The 24,217-nt window shown below is 39.0% G+C and overlaps 3 protein-coding genes across 3 annotated transcripts; 2 read left to right on the top strand and 1 right to left on the bottom strand.

The window, feature by feature from the left end:
• Positions 1-233: 233 nt before the first annotated feature.
• LOC129246287 (activity-regulated cytoskeleton associated protein 1-like) lies at positions 234-3,313 on the top strand. Its single transcript, XM_054884982.1, has one exon. It carries the CDS (start codon positions 438-440, stop codon positions 1,170-1,172), a length of 735 nt encoding a protein of 244 aa, XP_054740957.1. The 5' UTR covers positions 234-437; the 3' UTR covers positions 1,173-3,313.
• Positions 3,314-13,486: 10,173 nt separating this feature from the next.
• Positions 13,487-16,434, top strand: LOC129246285 (activity-regulated cytoskeleton associated protein 1-like). The gene has a single exon (XM_054884980.1). The coding sequence runs from the start codon at positions 13,674-13,676 to the stop codon at positions 14,463-14,465; it is 792 nt and encodes a 263-aa protein (XP_054740955.1). The 5' UTR covers positions 13,487-13,673; the 3' UTR covers positions 14,466-16,434.
• Positions 16,435-20,080: 3,646 nt separating this feature from the next.
• LOC129245428 (activity-regulated cytoskeleton associated protein 1-like) lies at positions 20,081-22,554 on the bottom strand. Its single transcript, XM_054883589.1, has one exon. It carries the CDS (start codon positions 22,411-22,413, stop codon positions 21,685-21,687), a length of 729 nt encoding a protein of 242 aa, XP_054739564.1. The 5' UTR covers positions 22,414-22,554; the 3' UTR covers positions 20,081-21,684.
• Between the last annotated feature and the right edge of the window lie 1,663 nt (positions 22,555-24,217).

Genomic DNA, 24,217 nt, shown 5'->3' with positions numbered 1-24,217 from the left:
CTTAATAAGTTTATTGCATATGCATCTATGCATGTATGTATGTATGTACGTGTGTATTTGTATAAAAGTGTGCACTCAGTTGTTCTAACCGGCAAATTCATGTGCTCTAATTTGACAGCAACGCATACGTAAACATTTCTCACAACCACTGCCGGCTTTTCTCGAATGCACTCAACACATACATAGATTGTTTCTCTCTGCTTCTGTGACTATAAAAGCCGGTTGACTTCAAATTCAAATTCAGTCTCTTACGACCACAGCTAGTGAATAATATTTGTAGCAAAAATACATTCGCCATCACCAATTGGCTTTGTTCGCTGCTACCAACAACAAACATTCAAGTGAATACTCAAAACAACAACCACAACAAACAGGAAACTATTTGGTTAGTGTGCGTGTCACTTTAATTTCTCGTCTACAACAAACAAACAAACAAAATGGCACAAAACGTCGTACAAATGACCACCGAACAACTTCAGGCACTAATCGAGTCGGTACGTTTGGCCGCCGTGGCAGGCGCCAGTAGTGCCGCTCCGGCTACCATCCAAACCAAGGGCAACTTCACCAACTGTAGCAGCCGGTTTGGAGGTCAGCGCGACCATGAGGCTGTCGAGGAGTTCATCACCTCCATTGCTACCTACAAAGAAATCGAGTCGATCAGCGATGAAGATGCGCTTAAGGGGCTATCTTTACTGTTCTACGGTCTGGCGTCCACTTGGTGGCAAGGCGTGCGCAAAGAAGCGAAAACCTGGGGAGATGCCATTGCGTTGATTCGCGATCACTTCTCGCCCACCAAACCCGCCTACCAGATTTACTTGGAGATCTTTGAAAACAAACAAGACGACCGCGCTGCCATTGATACGTTCATCTGTCAGAAGCGCGCTTTACTTGCTCAACTGCCAGAGGGACGTCACGACGAGGAAACCGAGTTGGATTTGGTCTATGGTCTGCTGAACATCAAGTATCGTAAGAATATTCTACGCCAAGACATTAAGACCTTCCGCGAATTACTTGAAAAGGGCCGTATTATCGAACACAATGACTTGCAATCAGAGGAAGTTCAAACTGGTCCAATGCGTGGTTCCAAACGTACCAAACGCTGTACCCATTGTAACTTCCGAGGTCACACTTTCGAAGAGTGTCGAAAGCGCAAAACTGCGACTGATCAATAAATACAACCAACATCGCACTGCGTCACCTTCCTAACCAGACATTCCTCGAACCACTTACGATGACTACCACACACACACACACAACACCAACCAATGGAAACTGACATCATCACTTAGCGACGTCACAATCCGAGCAGCTTACGCCGGTACCGTATTACTGAAGCAGAACTTTCGCTCTCACCAACGAAGCAGAGAAGCAGCGTCCAGCTTTGGTGATTTGGTTAATAGCGGCAACAGCAGCAACAAAACTATTTAGACTTAGTATAAGTATATAAATTCACATATACACACATAGAAATAATTATTGTGAGTTTGAGTTGTTCTTTGCCCCTACAAAACTATTGGAAATTTTACGTGGTAGGACAAAGTTTTCTATACACTTTAGCGGTGCTTTGATTGCTTTGTCTTAAATGCGTTATTATTTCCAATAGAGGTGTACGGAGTGGAGGCATCTTGGGTGCACAAACGTCTTTCATCCAACCGCAAACGCGAGTTCACGCTGTGTCAAACACGGCTCCAGATGGCTATGAACGCCAGCAATGGAGTTCCTTCATTGCCGAAAACAATATTTCTTCAACCCGTGAAGATAATTGAAATCAGATTTTAAACAAAACGAATTATTGTAATTCGAGTCACAATTCGAACCAGCCATACTTCAAAAATATTGGTGACAATTTGCTTCATCTCACATTTCGTGCAATGATCAAGTTTTTTTTTTTCAATGGAAAGTTGTAGTGATCTCATTCTATAGTAGCCATGAGGTTAGAGACTTGTGAGCATATCATAGTAACTGGAATCTCTGCGGATATTCCAGTGGCTCAATATGAATCTACAAGTCTCACCTTTGGTATACAATAGAAAGTGGTCATTAATTTTCGATTGAAGAAAAAAGTTTGATTTATTGTGTGAGTTGTTGAGGTCCGAAGCAGATTGTTCCCTTTATGAAGATGACTGAGGAGATGAGTGCTCGAAACACCGCTGCATTTGCCTGCTGGTGACAGTGGTTCAATTGTCATTCAGTGAGAATTGGACTGGCACATCTTTGTGTTTGTTGCAAATTGAGATATGCATGCTGACGTCTGTAAGCATTTGGATCGAGGCTTCGGCGTCGTTCCTCTTGTTTGACCACCTCAGTTTGGGTAAATCAGTTGCTGCAAATGCAAAGCTGCACCCAGTGGATTCCTACCATGACGATGACTTTTGGACAATGTTACCCAATCTCAAATGTGGCACAACCTCCGTTGCATATAGAAGTGCTGCTTGACATTTTGTGTGTTGCATTTGGACAGCTTGGCGATATGGTCCGCATTGCAGAGTTGGCGAACCATTCGGAGACTTCTTGCGCTGCGATGGGTGTCTCTTCGGAGACATGCATTGCGTGTGAGTGGCATCTGGTGGATTCAACAACTCTGTTCTGTTCTCATATAGCTGAAGTACTAATGCTTTTCGCAACATGTGGGCAGTAACTCTACGTGTGGCAAACCCAAAAATCGCCTTCGGGTGATTTTTAAACTTTTAAATGTACTTACATTTTTGTAATTATTGGAAAAATTGTACAACGATGGCTACAACATCGCCATTCGTACAATTGGCACGCCAAATTGGCGATCTGCGGGATGTGCAAACTTCTCTGTAGCGCCAAGCGTATGGCACGCCAACTGATATGCACTCATGCATTCACTCAGCCCTACAGCTTAGATTCGTCGCTCATTTCGCCTCCGGAAATGTTCCGATAGTCTTGGCTCTCTCAAAGAGACACAGAAATTTCTCATTTTGCAGTGTTCAGTTTATTCGGATTATTCACTAGTGTGAGCTACCCACCGTCCATTTACCGAGAGCATCAAACTCTGGAGGAACTGGTCCGTATTTCGGTTCAAATGCGGTTGGTAGTTTCACCAGCTAAAGGTTTAGCGAAGACACTGCATTGTGAGCATAGAAAAATTAAGTTCAAATCTCAGATTTGGTTTTTAAGTCAAGTCACTGTTAGATATTTACCTAATTCTTTGTTACTAGTAATAAGAAAACAAGTAAACAGAAAAGAGGTACAAAAAAAAAAAATAAAAAACAAATTGACAAAAAAAAATCAATGACGAAAAAAATAATAATAACGAAACAGATGGGCGAAGTTGCCTACAACTAAATCTTACTGCATTTTTACTATGGGAAAAAGGGCGGGTATTGCGCGTTGAATTGTGCTTTCAAATATTTCAAAGGAAGATAATTTTTGGTTATTGTTTTCATTGGGAATATTTTCATCAAAAATTAATAGAAAGTTTTATAGAGCTGCATATGTAGTTGAATATTTTTCGATCCCTTTATGAAATTCAGTATTATTTTAAGAAGTAGTGAAAGGCCACTTTCCAGATTTTTGCAGCATTCATATTTCAACAGAAAACAGGAAAAATCTTGGATTTTTTTGGTCCAATCTGTTAAGTCTCTATTCCAATAGTCACGCACTAACCAAATCGGTCATATATGCAGGGACCGGCACTCAAAGTGTAACCAATTCAAAAGGCCATAAATTTAGTTTGGAAAATTGCTTTCATTCAATTCAAAGTAAAAAATGTGTGAAAATAATACAAAATTCAAAAAAAGAATCAATTTATTTTTGCTCGATATAACCAGCTTTTGCCTTGACTATGGCCTTGAGGTGGTCCAGGGACGAATCGCAAGCTGCTCTAATGTGACTTGCAGATATTTTGGCGCACACGCGGACAATGGTTTTTTTCAGCACCTCGGGACTGCTGAATCTCTTAGTTCGGACTTTGCCCTCCAAAATGCCCAAAGAAAATAATCCATCGGGTTTGCGTCTGGTGAACTTAAGAGCCATTGTGTGGACGTTATGAAGTTCGAAACGTTGTTTTTTAGCCATTCTTGGTTCACTCGAGCTTTGTGAGACGGTGCCGAGTCCTGTTGACACGTCCATTGTCTGCCACCGAAATGTTTGTCTGCCCACGGCTTCAAAGCAACCTCTAAAATACTTTCCCGATATTATTTCGCATTTACCTTGACGCCAGGCTCGATGAAAACGGTTGGAGAGCGCCCATCTGCGGTTAGAGTGACCCACAGCATTATTGTGTTTTCTGACGAGTAAATTTTTCAAATTGAGCATTTCGTAAACTCCCAAACCGATAGAATTTATTTGACTGCCGTTCATACGATGATTTGAGTCATCGATTGGCCACCAGGAAGCAGCACTCGCCACAGGTGTTCGGAAATTTACCGCTTTCGGCCAAGCGAAGCAACTCCTTCGCTCTCTCAAGTCTGACTTGTTGCTGCTTTGGTGTGAGATCATGCGGCTTTTGTATTTTGGATCTTGTAAGGCTTGACTTTGAGTTCATTTTTCAGTATGTGGCGGATGCTACGGTCAGATATTTTCAGTTCTTTCGCCATTTGATTGGCACTTCGTCGGCGATTTCGCTCAAGTTGTTTCTTCACTTTTTAAACCATTTCACGTGACGTTGCCGTCTTTTGATGACCACCTCTATGTCGTTTTCGCGATGCTACCAATAGGCCGAAAGGTATTCAGGCCAAGCATCTCCTGTAATATCTGGTGTACGTCGTGATGTTGTCCCAAAAGAAGGGAGTTACGGTTTTATGTCATCTGTGAAAGGCAGATAGTCTCTTATGCGAAGCTTTTCAATGCAAAAATATTCCCTTACCAAAGAAAGGGACTCTGCAGGGCGCTGTTTTGATACTTGCGAATAATGACAAAACTGCTGATAAGTTTCTGTCTGCCAAATTACTTCCTGGTGCTGGTTCAATTAATATCAAGCTTCACAATACTATGAATTCCATACGAGCAGAAGAACTTAAGCGACTGTATCACTCACGTGGGCACAAACCAAGATAGGAAGATAAAATAACCGAGCGCGAACGTACGATAGCAAATTGGCAAAATAGATGGGATCACTCCTCTAAAGGACGATGGACGTATAAGTTGATCCCCAAACTAGATGAGTGGATAAACAGAAAGCACGGCGAAGCGGATTACTATCTAACCCAAATCCTCAGCGGACAAGGTGGCTTTCCTGCGTACCTTCACCGTTTTAATCGAGCAGATATTTCGACCTGCCTAGAGTGCCACAGCGAAGATTAGACTGCAGAACACGCGACTTTTCCACTACAGTCGGTTCTACGATACCGAAACGACCCGGATTTATATCCGGCCAAGGACTGTCACTCCAGCAGCATTCCCCGTATCTAAGTATGGGGAATGTTTATGCTGCTACAACAACAACAACAACAACAACAACAACGGAACACGTGACTTTTCACTGCGCCAGATTTTATGAAGAGCGTCTCGAACTCGCAAAAGTTCTCGGCGTTGTCCCAAACACCAAAAAATCTTGTAACGCAAATGCTGAGCTCGAAAGAGAAATGGGAAGCAGTAAAACAGTTTGCAGCAAGGATGTTAATAAAACTGCGAAACTTAGAATGGGAGCGCAAAGCGAAAGTAAAGCGAATGCGACCGATATAGAATATCCAAGAGATGCCTAGATGCGTCACCCAAAGAAGTCATTTTCAAACAGATTTCTTGTGGGGATGACTGTATTCACGAACAGACGACAAGCACGAACGCGTGAAGTAAAGCCTCAAGATGAACCCAAACAGAGGACAAGTCGATATCGAGTAACGATATTGCAATTTTCCGATGCTCCATGGGTAACAAACCAATGGATGCTATCGATAGCATATAACCCCAATACGCAAGTAAGAGAGGAACCTGGATGCCTGGATCTGGTGTGTTTAAAAGGCATAAACACGGCTCCACCTTGATGAAATTGCTTTCAGCAGTGCCAGGGTGGAATCAGCCGAGAGGGGAGGAATTGGGAGCATGCCCCACATACCACTGGTTCGACGGCACCTTTGATGATGTGTCTGACTTTTTCGATTTTAACCTTCTCTTCGACAAAAAAAAAATACTATGAATTCTGTAATTGTTTCATCTTTGATCTGCTTTAAGTGAAAAGTGAAGGGTGAAGCATAAGTAAAAATATCTGAGAAATGTTAAATAAGAAAATAAGACTCGGTACAGAGGAGGTCCATAACCAAAAACGTCGTCACCACTGAGCGTCCCATGAGAAGAAAAGTTGCGAAAAACTTTGAAATTCCATCAAGAAAGTTGATCGAAAGTTTGGATTTGGATTTTTCCTCCAGTATAAAGGCAAAGAAAACTATGAATATTTTGGTTTTCAAAACTATGTCGCAAAAAAAGCGACCGCTAATTTCCAATGCAAATAGGGAAAAAGACATTCAATTTGCGAAACTGTATGTGAAACATGTCCACCGCATTTTGGGACAAAGGAATTTGGGGTATGATACACTAGACAGGGTTGGTTTACTGGGGCGGCAGCTCTTGGTCGGGAAAAACCCGAGTCATTCCGGTAACGTAGAACCGGCTGTCATGGGAATGTAATGGCACAATTACATTCTGGATACTGTAGCAGGTTAAACTCATACCTATCCAGAATCGACCACGACATACCGAACATATGTCCGACATGTGAAGGCACCCCGCATGACACTCACCAACTTTTCAAATCCCATTCATCTAACACCCCTCCCCCTCTGGACCCAACCTGTCGAAACAGCAAGTTTCCTGGGCCTACCGTTAGATGGGATAGACGAAGACGACCGGTGAACATTACACTGACAGGGAAAAGTTACTGCTACAACGGCAAAAACAAAGTAATTTGGTCAGATGAGTCGAAATTCGAGCTGAGGAACTCAAGAAAAAGGTCGGTTCGCTTGAAACCAAAGTGCGCTCCATCAACGGCAAAGCATTAAGACGGGTCTCTTATGGTTTGGGACTGTTTCTCAAAATTTGGTGTGGATAATTTGCTAAAAATCGATGAAAGCACGACCGCAACTGCTGATGTCGACGTTCTCAGCGAAAATTTGGTAACCAGCGCGATTAAAATGCACTTGAAAGATAAACGACCCCAGGTCCCGCCTTGCTACTAGCTTTTCTTGAAGAAAACGCCATCGAAAAGCTAAACTGGCCAGCTCAACCCAATTGAGTGTTTGTGGTCAATTTTGAACTTCAGGGTACCAAAGAGCAGCCGCACAAACTTGAAGTTATTTTTCCCAGAGATGAGGCGCCAACCGGTTAATAATATTTCATCAAAAATGTGAGAAAACTTTTAGTAATTCAGAGTAAAGCTGAGAATACCAACTACTAAATTAAATTTTGCCAGTTTACTCATTCATTTGACGCCTTTCGTTAGAATCTTTATTTCTATAATCCAAAAATGATATTTTTCGTTTGACCTCTGGTAAAGGATGTACGCCTATTTACGATCTGGTGGTGGGAAGTGAATCCCCAAGTGACCGTTTGTGCATTATAGTGCCTGTGATATATAAATTTGTACAGGGTTGGCCATATTAAACTGACCCATTGAGTAACCCTATAACTTTTTACTGTAATTTGAAATCTAAGGTTTACGTCAACAAGCCAAAGACACTAGGCGCACTTAAGGCCAATATCCGACGGGAAATAGCCGCCATATCGGCCGAGACGCTGGCCAAAACTATGGAAAACGCCGAAAAACGGGCACATTACGCTATACGAGCTAAGGGCGACCACTTGCGCGATATCATATTCAAAAAGTGATGTAAACGAATCTCCTTGAACTAAATTAAATGTTTTTCACAATGAAACACAAAAAAATGTTTCTTTTTCCATATTTGTTTAATAATCACATGGGTCAGTTTAAGATGGCCAACCCTGTACATGCAAGTCTTCGAAATAGAATCAAAAGTTATAAGTGTTTCTTTCGCAGCGAGTTTAGCCCTTTCGTCCGCTATATTGTTCCCTCTTATGCCTGCTCGGCCGGCCTGGAATCCACATGAGTTTTATGCAAGCGCTATTTTCTAATAATTTGCGCCCGGATACACGAGCTGATGTGCGACTTGTTCATTGCGTTAATTATTGAGTAAATGACTGATTTGCTACCCATGCAAATTACTGCTTTCGCTCAAGAGTTTTCAGCGAAGGTAATCACATTAAAGAGCACTGCAGCTTCGGCTGTATAAACGGAGACATAGCTAGCCATCAGTATGATACAATTTCGTTGACGCTTCGTGAGTCTTTAAGACTACCGCATGCCCGATTGGGCTCTCCAGTTAGACTTCGTTGTTCCTGCTCACGGAGAAAGGCACTTTTGCAGTTGTTATTTAAAAAATAGGTTCAGGACCTATGAAGGGAGTGTTTGCCCCCTTTTTCGCTAAAGTGTCCGCAATTTCATTCCCTTCATGCCCCTCGGGTCCCGGAACCCACATCAAGGTAACAGAGTTTCTTGATGCTAGAGTGTTGAGGGTTTTAAAACATTCCCAGACCAACCTTGATTGGAATGAGAAGCTCTCCAGCGATTTTAGAGTTGCTTGACTGTCAGAGACAATGTTAGTATTGGCACCGCGCGTGCCTCTCCGTAGACATTCTCTGGCACACAGCTCTAAGGCGTTGACCTCCGCCTGAAAAATGGAAGTGGTTTTTCCCATTACTATTGCTTTTTTGAAATGTGGTCCGACAATTCCAGCCCCGGCACTACCGTCCTCCATTGTGGACCCATTAGTAAACCATACCTGTGCGCCCTGTTTTAAGGATATTTCATTGTTTGTCGACGCTGAGCGGTCACTAATGACCACTTTGAATTGGAGAATTCTAGTTTCCTTTCTGTCTTGTCGTGGACTGTCAGGCACGCAGAGTTCAGGATTGAGCCCAGAATTCTTACATGTTCTGTAAGATTGTCTTCTTTGCGATGTAATAGATTAGGATGCTTTAGAGCTGCACTGACCGCCGATCCTTTGGCTACAAGATAGAGTGGAGTGAGTCCAGTGATAATTTCCAAAGCCGCTGTGGGGCAGGTTCGCATTGCTCCCGTAAAGCTCAGACAGGCTATTCTATATACCTTCTAAAGTGTTATCTGAGTCTTAGTTTGGTCTACTTTTGGGTCACCATACCAGAGAGACATAGGTGATCATTGGCACTGTTACTGTCTTATAAGACCATGCCATCATCTTTGGCCGCAGATCCCATGTTTTACTGTAAAGCCTTTGGCATATGTATATTCTCTCTCAAGGCTTTATTTGTGATGTACGATAAGTGATTTTTCCAGGTCAAGGATTTATCAAGGATTATTCCCAGAAATTTCATGTTGCCAGATAGAGTTAAGTCGGCGTCCTCTAGTTTAAGGATCCCTAGACTTCCTTCTTCGAGTGATGGGTACCACCCATGGTTTATTCGGATTTAACGAAAGTCCTTTCTCCCGACACCAGTTTTGCGTAATGTCGAGAATTAGTTGCATGCGATCAGTTTTAGTAGAGTCAAATTTGCCTCTAACCATGATGACTAGATCGTCAGCAAATCCCTGAACTTCGTATCCGAAATCATCGAGAGTCTGTAGGATAGTTGGTTGAATTGCCAACTCAATCCAGGAACATCGATGTCAACCAATTAAAATTTCACGCATCATCAAAGTGTAATTTTTGTAAAGACCTCGGATTGTACGATTACAGCATCTAATTGATTCTGCTCGTTGTCTCTTCTCAGTTCATAATCAAATACCGAATTTGCCCCAAAAACCATGTTTTCTTGCACCACATTTACAACAATTTTTTTTTTAATATTCTAGAGTTTTTCAATAATTTTTATACATGTAAAAGAAAATAGGGTTGTTCATGCAAAATGATTTAGTAACTTAATTTTTAAATTAGTTTATTAATTTAATAATAATTAATTAGAACTGGCTCTCAAAGAGGAAAATATCAAAAAAAAGTACATGAACGCAAAACGGGGGAGAATAAAAAAAAAGTACACATTTTTCAGTTGAGCTACCTCGTATTAAATTAAGGGGGTGGCGGTAGTCAGAATTCTCAAAAAATTGGCTTTTTTCTTTGCATTCTCTTATAGTAGAATATCTTAAAAATATTGTGTGAAAATTTGAAGTGACTCCGACCAATACTTTTCGAGTTATTCAACAATTAACAAAGGGCGCTCGGATGCTCCGGAGCCGATAGCAAAATTTTAAATGCGTTTTTCTCAAAACTATGTTTTTTGAGGTGGTGATCACTGTAACTGAAAAACCGCTTGGTAGATTTAAATAAAATGTAAACTGCTTTTGAAAAACATAAAAAATTCGTACCTGAGCGAAGAGACTTTTTTTTTTAAATTAAAATTTTTTTTTTAAATTAATTGGCGGTTTTTTTCGAAAATCTGAAAAATATTTCCTGAGGCCGCCTTATTGTTAACTTTGAAAAAAATCTTCGACCAGGCGCAAGATTATCTATTAATAAAACTCAGTTCTCTTGTCCGATTGATTTTAGATGAATCTCCAAGGACTTGTAATGATCACCGCAAGGGACTTCTGGAGAAACGGGCTCCACACAAATCGGGATAACTTTTACAATTATTAATTTTTATTTTTGAAATTTTGCTAAAGTTAAGTCAAAAGATGATGTATTAATGCTATGTTTTTATTTTTATAAAATAAAGCAAATGACTAGCAAAAAAAATGATTGAAAATAATCTTTTTTTCGAGCCTCTGATTACCCCTAACCCCTTAAAAAAAGCAAATAAAACGCAAAATAACTTGTTCTCCAGGAGTATTTCGTAAGTGTGAATTAGGTAGAAGCTGGGAATAAATTTTATATTTAATGGGGACATTGAAGCATACAATGCATTTTAGACCCACAATTCCGAGAGAAAATCATTTAACAAATGGCTGGTGAAACTTATTACGAGACGCTAGTTCTTAATGAACAAAAAAATTCCTTTTTTAATGCATATTTTTCTAATTGAATTCAGAAAAGTTTTAGTTATAAATGTTACTCACGTTACACGGTGATATTTTTAAATATTATTTTTTTCGTGTTCAATGGTTTTTCGTAATTTTTGATTTTATCATTCATAAATTTTGGCAATGTGTCTGTATTTCAAGGCATATAGGACGTCTCATTTTATTTGCTCTGGAAACTTCGCCATGCAATGTAAGTTCATCAAATGAGTATGCAGGCATCACGGAAATAAACTCCAAATCATCTGCTTTTGCAATATTGTGAAAAACACAGCAAGTCCTTACAAAATGGCAAATTAATTAACAAACAAGAAGCAAAAGCATAAAACGTAAAAGATAAAAGATACTTTCAATGCTGCTGCAACGGAGACGGGAGCTATGGTTCAGAAATGCATGTCTCTGCATCATAGGCCGTTTCTTATTTAAGGGGGGGGTAAGGGATAAAAATCGATTTTTTTTTTGCATGTTATTGTAGTAAAACATTTCAAAAATAACGTGTTAAAATTTTAAGTCAATCCGAGCAAAACTTTTTAAGTTATAGAGCATAAAGCCGAGCCGCCTCAAACATCTGCCGAGACGCAGCAGTTGCGCGCGTAGTCCGTTACAAACTTTAAACGCGGTTTTCTCGAACCTTTTTTTTTAAAGTGCGTAGTCATTGGCATTTGAAAAGTACTCAACCGATCCTTTTGAAATTTTGCACACATATTTTACATATAAAAAACCTCCTCCCAACGTTTTTTTTCGCCATTTTTTTTTTATATTAAGGTGGTTTTACACCTACAAAATGGCGGCATTTTTTCGTCAAAAATCACTTTTTACTTCAAACGACTACCAAATGGCTGAAAATGAAAATAAATCGTCAAAATAAACGTTGGGAGGAAGTTTAACTCATACGTTAACTAAATTATTCGATTTTTTTGATTTCAGATGATTCTACGCTGAGATATGCTGACTACTGCCAAATGTATTTTTGAAAAGACGTCTACGTAAATGTGCTCTCATTCGCTCATTTTGCAATATTTTTACATGAAAATTTTATCAAATATTCTTGAAATGTTACTTTATAATATGCAACAACTTTTAATAAACTGACTTGAACCGTTTCGCTACAATAAATTCATGAAAAAAGTGTTTTTTTTTTAGCGTTTATCCCTTACCCCCCCTTAATATATTATATGACTTCAAATGCACTTTTATATTTTATCTTAACTTTACTTACATTTTGAATTTTAATCACGATTTTTATTTAAATTTACAACTTTGAACCAATTCGCTAATTTTAATTATTCTGTATTTTTACTTTGCGATCAGCTGTTTTTCTCACTTGCGAATTCTTACAAGTCAAACATTTATTTTACACTAGCAACTTCCCCTCAAAATGAAATGTCACTAGCTCTCTCACTTTCCCCTACTTTCCTAGTTTTTTCGGGTACATGAATACCAAAACGATATTAGTCACAAATTCGTAAGCGACTACTGAGAGCGGATTAGTCTTGCCCTATCCAAAGCAAGTTAGTCAAGAAAGCGAGGGGTTTTTTTTCAAAATTTTATTTATGTATATTCGTATTCGTATTCGTATTTATTTTCGTATTTTTATTAAAGTGCATTTTGGGCTCGGGCTCAACGAACGAATGACCCAAGAAAATTGTCCACCTAAACGTCAAATATAACACAGGGAAAGACGCAATTAAAAGATTTTCGAAGACTTTTTCAAAAAAAAATGTGTGCAAAAACCCAAAGTGAAAAGTCACCCTGTAATTTGGCTCTAAGTTACGGGGAAGCGATCAAACTAAATTCCTTGCCTGGTCCTGTCTTTCTTTATTATCACGCGCGGTTCCATTTTAAAGTTAGCCTGAGGAGCTTAGACTACCTGTCACTTAGTACTCGTATATAACTGTGGTCTTAGCTTTGACCTCAGTACCAAATTACACACTAAGTTCTTCTAAGTACCAGTACCAAATTAACTAAGTCTATCGGATGCACAAACTTGCCAGTGTTCATACACCGCCAAACTTCTTGAGCCAAACTAAGCCATGCCGCCTAACTGGCTATCCCAAAGAGTTAGCGTAAGAGTAAGGCATTCGAGTAACGGCAGGTCTGTTCTTGGAAAAGGAATACCATGTCCGCTTTGTCCCGTATTTTCCTCATCGACTTTCTTAAGATCTCCTTGTTTTCTTATTATTTCAATAATAAAGTATTTTACCATTGGTAGAAATTGTATCTGATTCCAAGAATTTTATATATCAACTGAAAAGGTAAACCATCTGACCTTAGTAGCTTTTCCACATGACGCCTCCCGTAATTGAGTGCGTTTGGGTGTAACTTAGTTATTTCTCTGCCAAATATGTTTGTATGTATGTATTTGTACAAAAGTGCATACCAACGGGGTAAATTTTGATAATTGGAAATAACGGATTAATAAATATTTCTCCCAACAACTGCAGGCTTTGGTCCAATGTACTCAATATAAAGATTTTTTCTCTCCTCTTCGTTGTCTATAAAACCCGATTGACTTCAAAATCAATTTCAGTCTCTTACGACCACAGCCAGTGAATAATATTTGCGCCAGGAAGACATTCGCCATCAACAATTGGCTTTGTTCGCTGCTACCAACAACAAACGCTCCAGTGTCGCATATACAACAAACAACAAATCAAACTACTTTGTTACAATAACAAATAAACAAACATTAATATTCAACAAAATGGCCGAAAACGTCGTACGAATGACCACCGAACAACTGCAGTCACTAATCGAGTCGGTACGTTGGGCGGCCGTGGAAGGCGCCAGCAGCGCCGCTCCAGCTACCATCCAAACCAAGGGCAACTTCACCAACTGTAGCAGCCGGTTTGGAGGTCAGCGCGACCATGAGGCTGTCGAGGAGTTCATCACCTCCATTGCTACCTACAAAGAAATCGAGTCGATCAGCGATGAAGATGCGCTTAAGGGGCTATCTTTACTATTCTACGGTCTGGCATCCACTTGGTGGCAAGGCGTGCGCAAAGAAGCGAAAACTTGGAAAGATGCCATTGCATTGATACGCGACCACTTCTCGCCCACCAAACCCGCCTACCAGATTTACATGGAGATCTTTGAAAACAAACAAGACGACCGCGCTGCTATTGACACGTTTATCTGTCAGAAGCGTGCTTTACTTGCACAACTGCCAGAGGGACGTCACGACGAGGAAACCGAGTTGGATTTGGTCTATGGTTTGCTTAACATCAAGTATCGTAAGAATATTCTACGCCAAGACATTAAGACGTTCCGCGAATTACTTGATAAGGGCCGTATTATCGAACACCTTAACTTGGAATCAAAGGAAGTTCCACCGGTTCCAGTGCGTGATTTTAAACTTACCAAACGCTGTACCCATTGCAACTTCCGAGGTCACACATTCGAAGAGTGTCGAAAGCGGAGAACTTCGAACGATGAATCAAATACAGTGACTACCACACACACACACAACACCAACCAATGGAAAATGACATCATAGCTTAGTGACGTCTCAATCTGAGCAGCTTACGCCGGTACCGTATTACTGAAGCAAAACTTTCGCTCTCTCCAACGAAGCGGAGAAACAGCATCCAACGGTGTTGATTTGTTGATGAATAGCGGCAACAGCAGCAACAAAACTATTTAGACTTAGTGTTAGTATATAAATTCACATATACATACATAGAAATAATTGTTGTGAGTTTGAGTTGCTCTTTACCCCTACAAAACTATTGTAAATTTTACGTGGAAGGGCAGAGTTTTCTATGCACTTTAGCGGTGCTTTGATTGCTTTGTCTTAAATGCGTTATTATTTCCAATAGAGATGTACGGAGTGGAGGCATCTTGGGTGCACAAACGTCTTTCATCCAACCGCAAACGCGAGTTCACGCTGTGTCAAACACGGCTCCAGATGGCTGTGAACGCCAGCAATGGAGTTCCTTCATTGCCGAAAACAATATTTCTTCAACCAGTGAAGATAATTGAAATCAGATTTTAAACAAAACGAATTATTGTATTTAGAGTCACAATTCGAACCAGCCAGACTTCAACAATATTGGTGGCAATTTGCCATCACCTCATATTGCGTACATGGATGAAGTTTTTTTTTTCAAGCTAAAATTATAGTGATCTCATTCTACAGTAGCCATGAGGTTGGAGACTTGTAAGCATTAGCTGGAATATCTGCGGACATTCCGGAGCCCCTATATGAACCTACAGGTCTCACCTTTGAGATGCAATAGAAAGTGACCATAAATTTTTGCTTGAAGAAAAAGGTTTTATTTATTGTGTGAGTTGTTGAGGTCCGAAGCAGATTTGCTACCTTTATGAAGATGACTGAGGAGATGAGTGCGCGAAACACCGCTGCATTTGCCTGCTGGTGACAGTGGTTCAATTGTCATTCAGTGAGAATTTGACTGGAACACCTTTGTATTTGTGGCTAATGAAGATGTGCATTCTGACGTCTGCTAAATGTTTGGTTCGGCGATGTTCCTTATGTTTGACCACTTCAGTTTGCGTAAATCAGTTGCAATTGCAAAGCTGGTAAATTCCTGCCATGACGATGACTTTTGGACAATGTTGCCCGCTCTCAAATGTGGCACAAAGCCTCCGTTGCATATATGTAGAAGTGCTGCTTGACATTTTGTGTGTTGCATTTGTACAGCTTGGCAAGCCATTCGGCGGAGAGTTGGCGAACCATTCGGGGACTTCTTGCGCCTTAAGATTGGCTCCTTTTGCGTGTGAGTGGCACCTGGTGGCTCTCATCTAGCTGAGGTACTAATGCCTTTCGCAACATGTTGGCAGTAAATCTACGTGTGGCAAAAGTAAATATCACCTGCGAAAAAGGTGATTACTTTTATAATCACATTTTTGTAGTGATATCGAAAAATTATGCTCCAATGGCTACGACATCGCCATGCGCACAATTGGCACGCCAAATTGGCGATCTGAGGGATGTGCAAACTTCTCTGTAGCGCCAAGCGTAAGGCACGCCAACTGCCAATGCCCTCATGCATTCACTCAACCCTACGGCTTGGGCAATGCATTGTGGTGAGCATAGAAATTACAATCTCCAATGCGGCAATCATAGCGAACGGCTTTAAATAGTTAAGTTAGTTTTCGTAAGTTTTCTGTATTGTACTGTGTATTGTAGTGCTAGGCTTAGTATTAAGAGAAAAACCAAAAAAACAAAAAAATAGAAAAAACAAAAAACAAAAAAAAAAGCAACAAATAATCGCTAAGCAATTTATAAATAATAGAAACAAAAATGAAGAAGTCCTGCTAAAGACAAAGAGACAATAAAAAGTAGTGAAAGTCGAAATATAATAAGAATGATAATAATAATAATAAAATGAGAGAAAAAATATGAAATAATATTAATAAAAATAATGTAATAATTATAATAAAAAGAGATGATATAACAATAATTTTAATCCTAATAATAATAAAATAATAATAATAATAACTAACTCTTACTGCATTATTACTATGGGGAAAAGTGGCGGGTATTGCTCGTTAAATTGCGCTTTCACAAATTACAAGCGCAGATAATTTCTGGTTGAATCATTAAAATTTCCTTAGACTTTGGAAAAAAATCAAAGAGCGCGTCTGCTTCTTTACTGATTCTTAATCAATCAAAAGCGAAACTCGGAAGGAGAAAATTTGTTATAATTGCCCATATTTTCATCAGCAATTGTCAGAAAGTGGCGTAGGATGTAGTAGAACATATTTCGAACATCAGTTAAGGGGGGAGCCTGCTTTAGAGACTTCAAAAAATCAATTTTTTCGTGGATTTTTTTGGGAAGGAAAGAAATATTCGATTGAAACGAAACTTTCAGGTTTTATTGCTATATATTTCAGCAGTCTTCTCAAATTTTTTCATTAAAATATGTGTCATATTATGCCTGGTACAAGCATTTTGCCGAGGTGCCTCGAGTGTGCATGTGTCGTGCGGCGGGAAAGATGCAGGTCACAATTTTCATCAGAAACCAAAAGCCCAAAAAAATTGCAATTTAAGAATATAATAGATTCTAGTTAAACCAAGAAAATTTAACAAAAAGATATTCAACAATTTTTCGCTTAAAAAAAAAAAAATCATTTTTTTGGAAAAACAAATTCACTTTAGATTGTTCAAAAAGTGGGTTAATCATAACTTCCTTAAGGTTTTTTAGGTTCGACTAGAAGAGAATTTAATTCCGAATACAATCAATGTTATTTCGTTTCGATAGGACGTTCAACTTTTTCCCTATCTTTCCCGCCAATTAGGAAAAATCGTAAAAATAAAAAACCGAGAAATCGCACTACCAGCTCGACGCTTGCTCACAATTTCTGCTGTAACTCCAAAAATATTTTGAATTTGCTTCTGAGATTTTGAGGACACATTCTTGGATAGTTTGGGAAGACATTTATGCAAAAAAATTCGATTTTTTGAAGCCTCTAAAGCAGGCTCCCCCCTTAAGTCATTTTAGGAAGCAGTGAAGCGCCACTTTCCACTTTCTGGGAGTTTTTTGGAATGTCTACATTCCAACAGCTATAACTAAATGCTTGCATACATACATACAAAGAAGGCTAACGGCAATAATTACAGAAAATAAAATTTTTCCATCTTTAGCAATTAGCGGATTAGTGCATTTTTACTTTTCTTGCAAAAAGGTTGTTTGTATTAACAGTTTTGCAATAACAACTAATAGTTTTCTATTTCTTATCACTTATTCTTTTGCCTTTATCGCACTTTACGTGACCTCCTTACAGGATGCTCCGGATATGTGCGACCGCTCTTCCAACCATTAGAGAATTACAGTCGCCAATAGACAATTACCCATTCACTAATAATCGTAGCAGCAATACTGTAGAGGTCTCGAGTGACTATCGGACCAAGAGAAAGTTAAAGATTTTTAAGAATAAAGCCACAAGTAAATGCATTGTTCATTTTTCGAAATTAGCCTACGGTCTTCGAAATTGTGAAATTGGAATTTTGGTAAAAACTTAATTTTTTTGTTTTATGGACATAACTAATAAAGTAAAAATATAGATGTTATTCGCCTCTCTTTCCCATTTCCTCTTATTTGAATGGTATTTGTATAACTTTCTCTCTCTCGAGGCTTCAAGGCTTCGATGCAATGTAAACATGCAGCCCCGTGGTGAAGTCAGCGGAAGAGGGAAGGTTTGTTTTAGTGAGAGGTTGCCCCACATACCATTGGTACGACGGTACCCATGATGGAAAAAATAATGAGATTGCGCCTATCGAGGTACCGTTATTTTGTTCTCAGCGAATTTGACAATGAGTTACGTCGTTTTAGCACCAGTATGGTCAGATTACCATTTTCGTAACTTGATTTAGCATTTTTTTTTGTTAGTTTGTCTCGGAGTCTTAGTCCTTTCTTCATAACATTTTTCTAGCCTGTTCTAATTAAAATGTAATGTTTATAATTTTGTAAAATATACATTTTTTAAAAATTAGTTCAATAATTCACGCAGTTTTTTTAGCTTTACTTTTTTAACATCTGGTATCATTGCCCGCGATTGCAGGTGTTGTTGGTGTGCTTCTGCTTTCGGCAGTCAAATCTCTTTCTCGCTACTGCAGTGTTGCCTAGCTTTGGATATAAAATCGCACTAAAATGCCCATTTAAAGAAAATAACCCAACAAATTTTTATTGAATCACTTAAAGAACTTTGTATGCGTGACAAATTGTCTTTAAAATGTGCGTTTTTTTAATAAATGTGTTATGCTTATCTACAATTTAATTTATGAGTTTTTTTTTATTAAGCGAGACTCTTTTGTTAAGGGAACGACTTATTTGCTATATTTGAGGTTATGTAACTAGATAAGGGACTCTTTTTGTAAAAATATCAATATGGTTTCTATAGTAAATATTTTCTGGTATTTTTTTGCTTCTTTTTACTATGAATACATCTCTTGGTGCCCTATGTCCCACTAAGGATTGAGCACCGGAAGAAACGATTACACGTCTATGGTTTTAAGTCGCATTCAGTAAATTCAAACGCCTTTTAAAATGTGTAAAAAGGTTTTCAATCTTAAGAAGAGTTGAGAGAGGGGCATTTAATATTCTTGCTTAACCTTTAAAGGAACAAAAAATTAAATATCAATTTCAAAATATCAAATTTTATAAAAACCAATACATTTTCATTAACACTAAATCTTCTCAGAGTGACCTTTTTAATTTTTTTTTTTAATAATAAAGTTTTTTGTTTTAAGTTATGGTTTCGGTAGCTTTAAATTAAAACTAAGAAACAAACACCAACTTAAAAATGTTCGCATTTTGATATATAAAAAAGCACCCAAATTTATTGCGAAGACCAAATGGTTGGCAACACTGCACAACTCGGTCAATGTGGTGTCACGCACTCTCTGATGGGCGCATTCTTGCTTCTATCATTCTGGGTAAATACTAGGATGCTCAATAAGTTTTGCGGGTCGTTAAGAATTTTAAGGTTTGAATCACACTTTATTATTCAGTAGAGTCTCTGAGTCCCGATACATCAATACACTTGCTCCAGTGAGACTCCAATTTATGAATTCCATACCTGAAGTGACCATCTGAAAGTGCTGCAATATACGCCGCACAGCTGTTATGACCTCCTCATTTGATGAAAACCCATTCCACGCATTAATTTTTTAGGTCTGCAAACGGATGGAAGTCGCTAGGGGCCAATTCTGGTGATTACGGTGGACGCTACAACAATTCGAACTTTAACTCATGGATTTTAGCTGTTGTCAAAATGCTCTTGAGACGCGATGCATTGTCCTGATGAAAAATAATTTTTTTCTTTTGTGAACTGGGTATTTTTTCACGATTTTTTTCCTTCAGGTGGTCCAAAAGGGTTACGATAATATTCAGAATTTATTGTTTTACCAGTGTGCAAGTAATCTTCAAACAAAATCCCTTTCACATCTCAAAGACTGATGCCAACACTTTCTTGGCCGATTTCCGGACACGAACTCATTGCAGCGCCGAAGAACCTGGTTCACACCACTCTCTTACCTCTTTTTTTATTTAAGGCAACGTATTTGAAAAGGAATCTAATTTTCATTACAAACTCTGCTTTTTATTTCAATTTCTAATGCAGCCCCTTCTCCAGTAAAGAACAACCAAATTTAAATATATAAATTAGTTAGACTTCTTTTATTTTTCTATCTATTAAATCTTTTGTTTTTTCTTCATTTTCCAAACTTATTGCCATTAACAAAAAATTAGGTGCTGTAATATTACAAATATTTAAATAAGGCAGTCTTAAATACATAGTTCCCTTGTGACCTCAAATGTCTATGCTCAGAATGTAGTGTCCTCGCACAAATTTTAGTTGGTGATGCAACCAATCGCATTTGAACCGAAATACGGACCAGTTCCTCCAGAGTTTGATGCTCTCGGTAAATGGACGGTGGGTAGCTCACACTAGTGAATGATCTGAATAAACTGAACACTGCAAAATGAGAAATGTTTGTGTCTCTTTGAGAGGGCCAAGACTATCGGAACATTTCCGGAGGCGAAATGAGCGACGAATCTAAGCTGTAGGGCTGAGTGAATGCATGAGTGCATATTAGTTGGCGCATGACGGTCTCGAATCATTGTTGTACAATTTGTCGATATTATTACAAAAATGTAAATATAAAAGTATTAAAACGTATTAAAAAACTGGCAAGTGCTTTTCGGTTTTGTCACTCCACGAACTCACACTGAATGCCCATTTAACCACTGTCACCAGCAGGCAAGTGCAGCGGTGTCTTGAGCACTCGTCTACTCAGTCATCTTCATAAAGGGAACAATCTGCTTCGGACCTCAACAACTCACACAAGGAATCAAACCTTTTTCTTCAACCGAAAATTAATGGTAACTTTCTATTGTATCCCGAAGGTGAGACCTGTAGGTTCATATTGAGCCACTGGAATGCCCGCAGATATTTCAGTTACCATGATATGCTCACAAGTCTCTAACCTCATGGTTACTATAGAATGAAATCACTACAACTTTCCATTGAAAAAAAAACTTGATCATTGATCGAAATCTGAGATGAAGCAAATTGTCACCAATATTGTTGAAGTCTGGCTGGTTCGAATTGTGACTCGAATTACAATAATTCGTTTTGTTTAAAATTTGATTTCAATTATCTTCACGGATTGAAGAAATATTGTTTTCGGCAATGAAGGAACTCCATTGCTGGCGTTCATAGCCATCTGGAGCCGTGTTTGACACAGCGTGAACTCGCGTTTGCGGTTGGATGAAAGACGTTTGTGAATCCAAGATGCCTCCACTCTGTACAACTCTATTGGAAATAATAACGCATTTAAGTCAAAGCAATCAAAACACCGCTAAAGTGCATAAAAAACTTTGCCCTTCCACGTAGAATTTCCAATAGTTTTGCAGGGGTAAAGAACAACTCAAACTCACAATAATTATTTCTATGTATGTATGTGTGAATTTATATACTAATACTAAGTCTAAATAGTTTTGTTGCTGCTGTTGCCGCTATTCATCAACAAATCAACTCCGTTGGATGCTGTTTCTCCGCTTCGTTGGAGAGAGCGAAAGTTTTGCTTTAGTAATACGGTACCGGCGTAAGCTGCTCGGATTGAGACGTTACTAAGTGATGATGTCATTGTCCATTGTTTGTTGTTGTATGTGCATGGTAGTTATCGTACGTAGGTGGTTCCAGGAATACCTGGTTAGGAAGCTGTTGCAGTGCAAAGTTTTTGGTTGTATTTATTGATCAGTCGCAATTTTGCGCTTTCGACATTCTTCGAAAGTGTGACCGCGGAAGTTACAATATGTACAGCGTTTAGGACGTTTGAAATCACGTACTGGAACCGGTGGAACTTCCTCTGATTCCAAGTCATTGTGTTCGATAATACGGCACTTCTCAAGTAATTCGCGGAACGTCTTAATGTCTTGGCGTAGAATATTCTTACGATACTTGATGTTCAGCAGACCATAGACCAAATCCAACTCGGTTTCCTCGTCGTGACGTCCCTCTGGCAGTTGTGCAAGTAAAGCGCGCTTATGGCAGATGAACGTGTCAATAGCAGTACGGTCGTCTTGTTTCTTTTCAAAGATCTCCATGTAAATCTGGTAGGCGGGTTTGGTGGGCGAGAAGTAGTCGCGAATCAATGCAATGGCATCTTTCCAAGTTTTCGCTTCTTTGCGCACGCCTTGCCACCAAGTGGACGCCAAACCATAGAACAGTAAAGATAGCCCCTTAAGCGCATCTTCATCGCTGATCGACTCGATTTCTTTGTAGGTAACAATGGAAGTGATGAACTCCTCGACGATCTCATGGTCGCGCTGACCACCAAAGCAGCTGCTACAGTTGCTAAAGCTGCCTTTGGCTTGGATGTTGGCTGGAGCGCCTGCCGCGGCGGCTAAACGTACCGACTCTAATAGTGACTGCAGTTGATCGTTGGTCATTTGAACGATATTTTGATTTTGTTCCATTTTGTTAAATATAGCTGTTCGTTTGTTTGTTTGTGTTGTATTCACAGGAATGTTTGTTGTTGCTAGCTGAGGTCAAAGTCTATTGGTGATGGCGAATGCCTTCGTGGCGCAAATATTAATCACTGGCTGTGGTTGTGAGTGACTGCCTTTGATTTTGCAGCCAAGCGGCTTTTGTAGTTACAGAAGCAAAGAGACAACATCTATGTTAAGGTAGCAGTGGTTGCGAGAAGTGTTTACATTTGTTTGTGTAACTTTGAAATTTATAAAGATTTACCGGTGAAAATAACTGAGAGAGCTCGCATTGAATTCATCAAAGGGCCATTATACAGATCATTTTGGCTCTATGGAAGTTCTACTGAAAGGAAAGGAAAGAAAAAGTTCCATATGCATTTAATTTAATTTAAAATTTTAAAATAATTTTTTTTTTGTGTTCGGTTGCACTAATTACATACGCAAATAGTACAAATATCGAATTAAGGTCTACATTTTAAAACGTTCACTTTTTACTAACTAATAATCCACCTGAAATTTATAAAATTTTTTGTTTATACATTTTTGCTTTATAAGTCCAAAATAATTCTGGAAGGAATTTTTATAGAATTGATTTATTTCTTCTTGAGTGAGCTCCGTGCTATTTTGAAATAAAGGCGTCATTAAAAAGCACTTAAATGGATAAGTACTCTCTCCGGCGATCAACTGGTAATTAGATACATACATTTCGCTCTGGACGTTTTGAAAAAAAGTCATTTTATTTTCGACCCATCAACATATCCTACACATCCGGGCAACTCTTCCCTAGATCAGCTGGTTAAGTGCTGAAATATTGTATTTGAATATAAATTTTGTTAAAAAATTGCAACATTAAAACACCTTGTGAATTGTCCAAATAGTATTCCGTTAGAAGAGGCGACTGGAAATTGAATTTATTTGATCCAGTGTCGAAAAAGTGATGATCTTTCATATGAAAAAAAATCACTTTCCATCCATCCATCATTAATGTCAAAAACTTAGCTTTCAAACAAAATCAAATGTAATCCTCAATCTTTGTTCTTTGCTATTTTTGTTTCAAAGTCTTTTTGTCTTGCAACTACTTTTCAGCAGACTTCGGTAAAGGGAAAGTGATATCATCTAAGAATATGGCATTGCTGAGTCTGCAGCTCCCACTTGGGGGTAAGTACCCAGAGATGATATCACTAAAGTCATCAAATTCGCAAAGAAGTTTTGCCTTGAACTGGACGACAAAATAGACTCGATTGCACCTGCATTAGAAAGTAAACTCCAAGAGTGTACCCTGCACTCGTACACAGATGATTCGAAGACACCCGAAGGCATAGGCGCTGGAATATATAGCCCAGAAGCCAAGCGTTCTCTGTTGATGGGTAGTTTTCTGAGCAACTTCCAAACGGAGGTGTATGCCATCTGTCTGTGTGTAGAGATAAACTTAGGCAGGAACTCGCGGAATGAGCGAACTTCAGTCAGATGGCACTCAAGGCTCTGTCAATCTGTGTGATTAAGCCTTCACTGGTTTTTGAGTATATCGAGAAACTGAATATGTTAGGAGTACAACCCAGAACATAGAAGCTTAAAAAACTCATTTAAAAAACTCATCATCTCTCCCCAAGGATAAACTGAGAATGCTCAAGTGCATTCTCACAGGCCACTACAGACTGCGTAGTCATCTCCACTCGGGATTTGGTCCACTGACTCTTGTTGATTGTGTGATAATCCCAGGAGAACCCAACGCATCTTCAATGCGCGGAGAAGGTTGCGACATCTCGGCCAATTGCAGCCAGAAGAAAGGCAC

Source organism: Anastrepha obliqua, chromosome 4 (genome assembly GCF_027943255.1).
Source record: "Anastrepha obliqua isolate idAnaObli1 chromosome 4, idAnaObli1_1.0, whole genome shotgun sequence".
Classification (NCBI taxonomy): domain Eukaryota; kingdom Metazoa; phylum Arthropoda; class Insecta; order Diptera; family Tephritidae; genus Anastrepha; species Anastrepha obliqua.
Note: the sequence above shows the minus strand (reverse complement) of the source record. Positions and strands in the feature narration are given on the sequence as shown.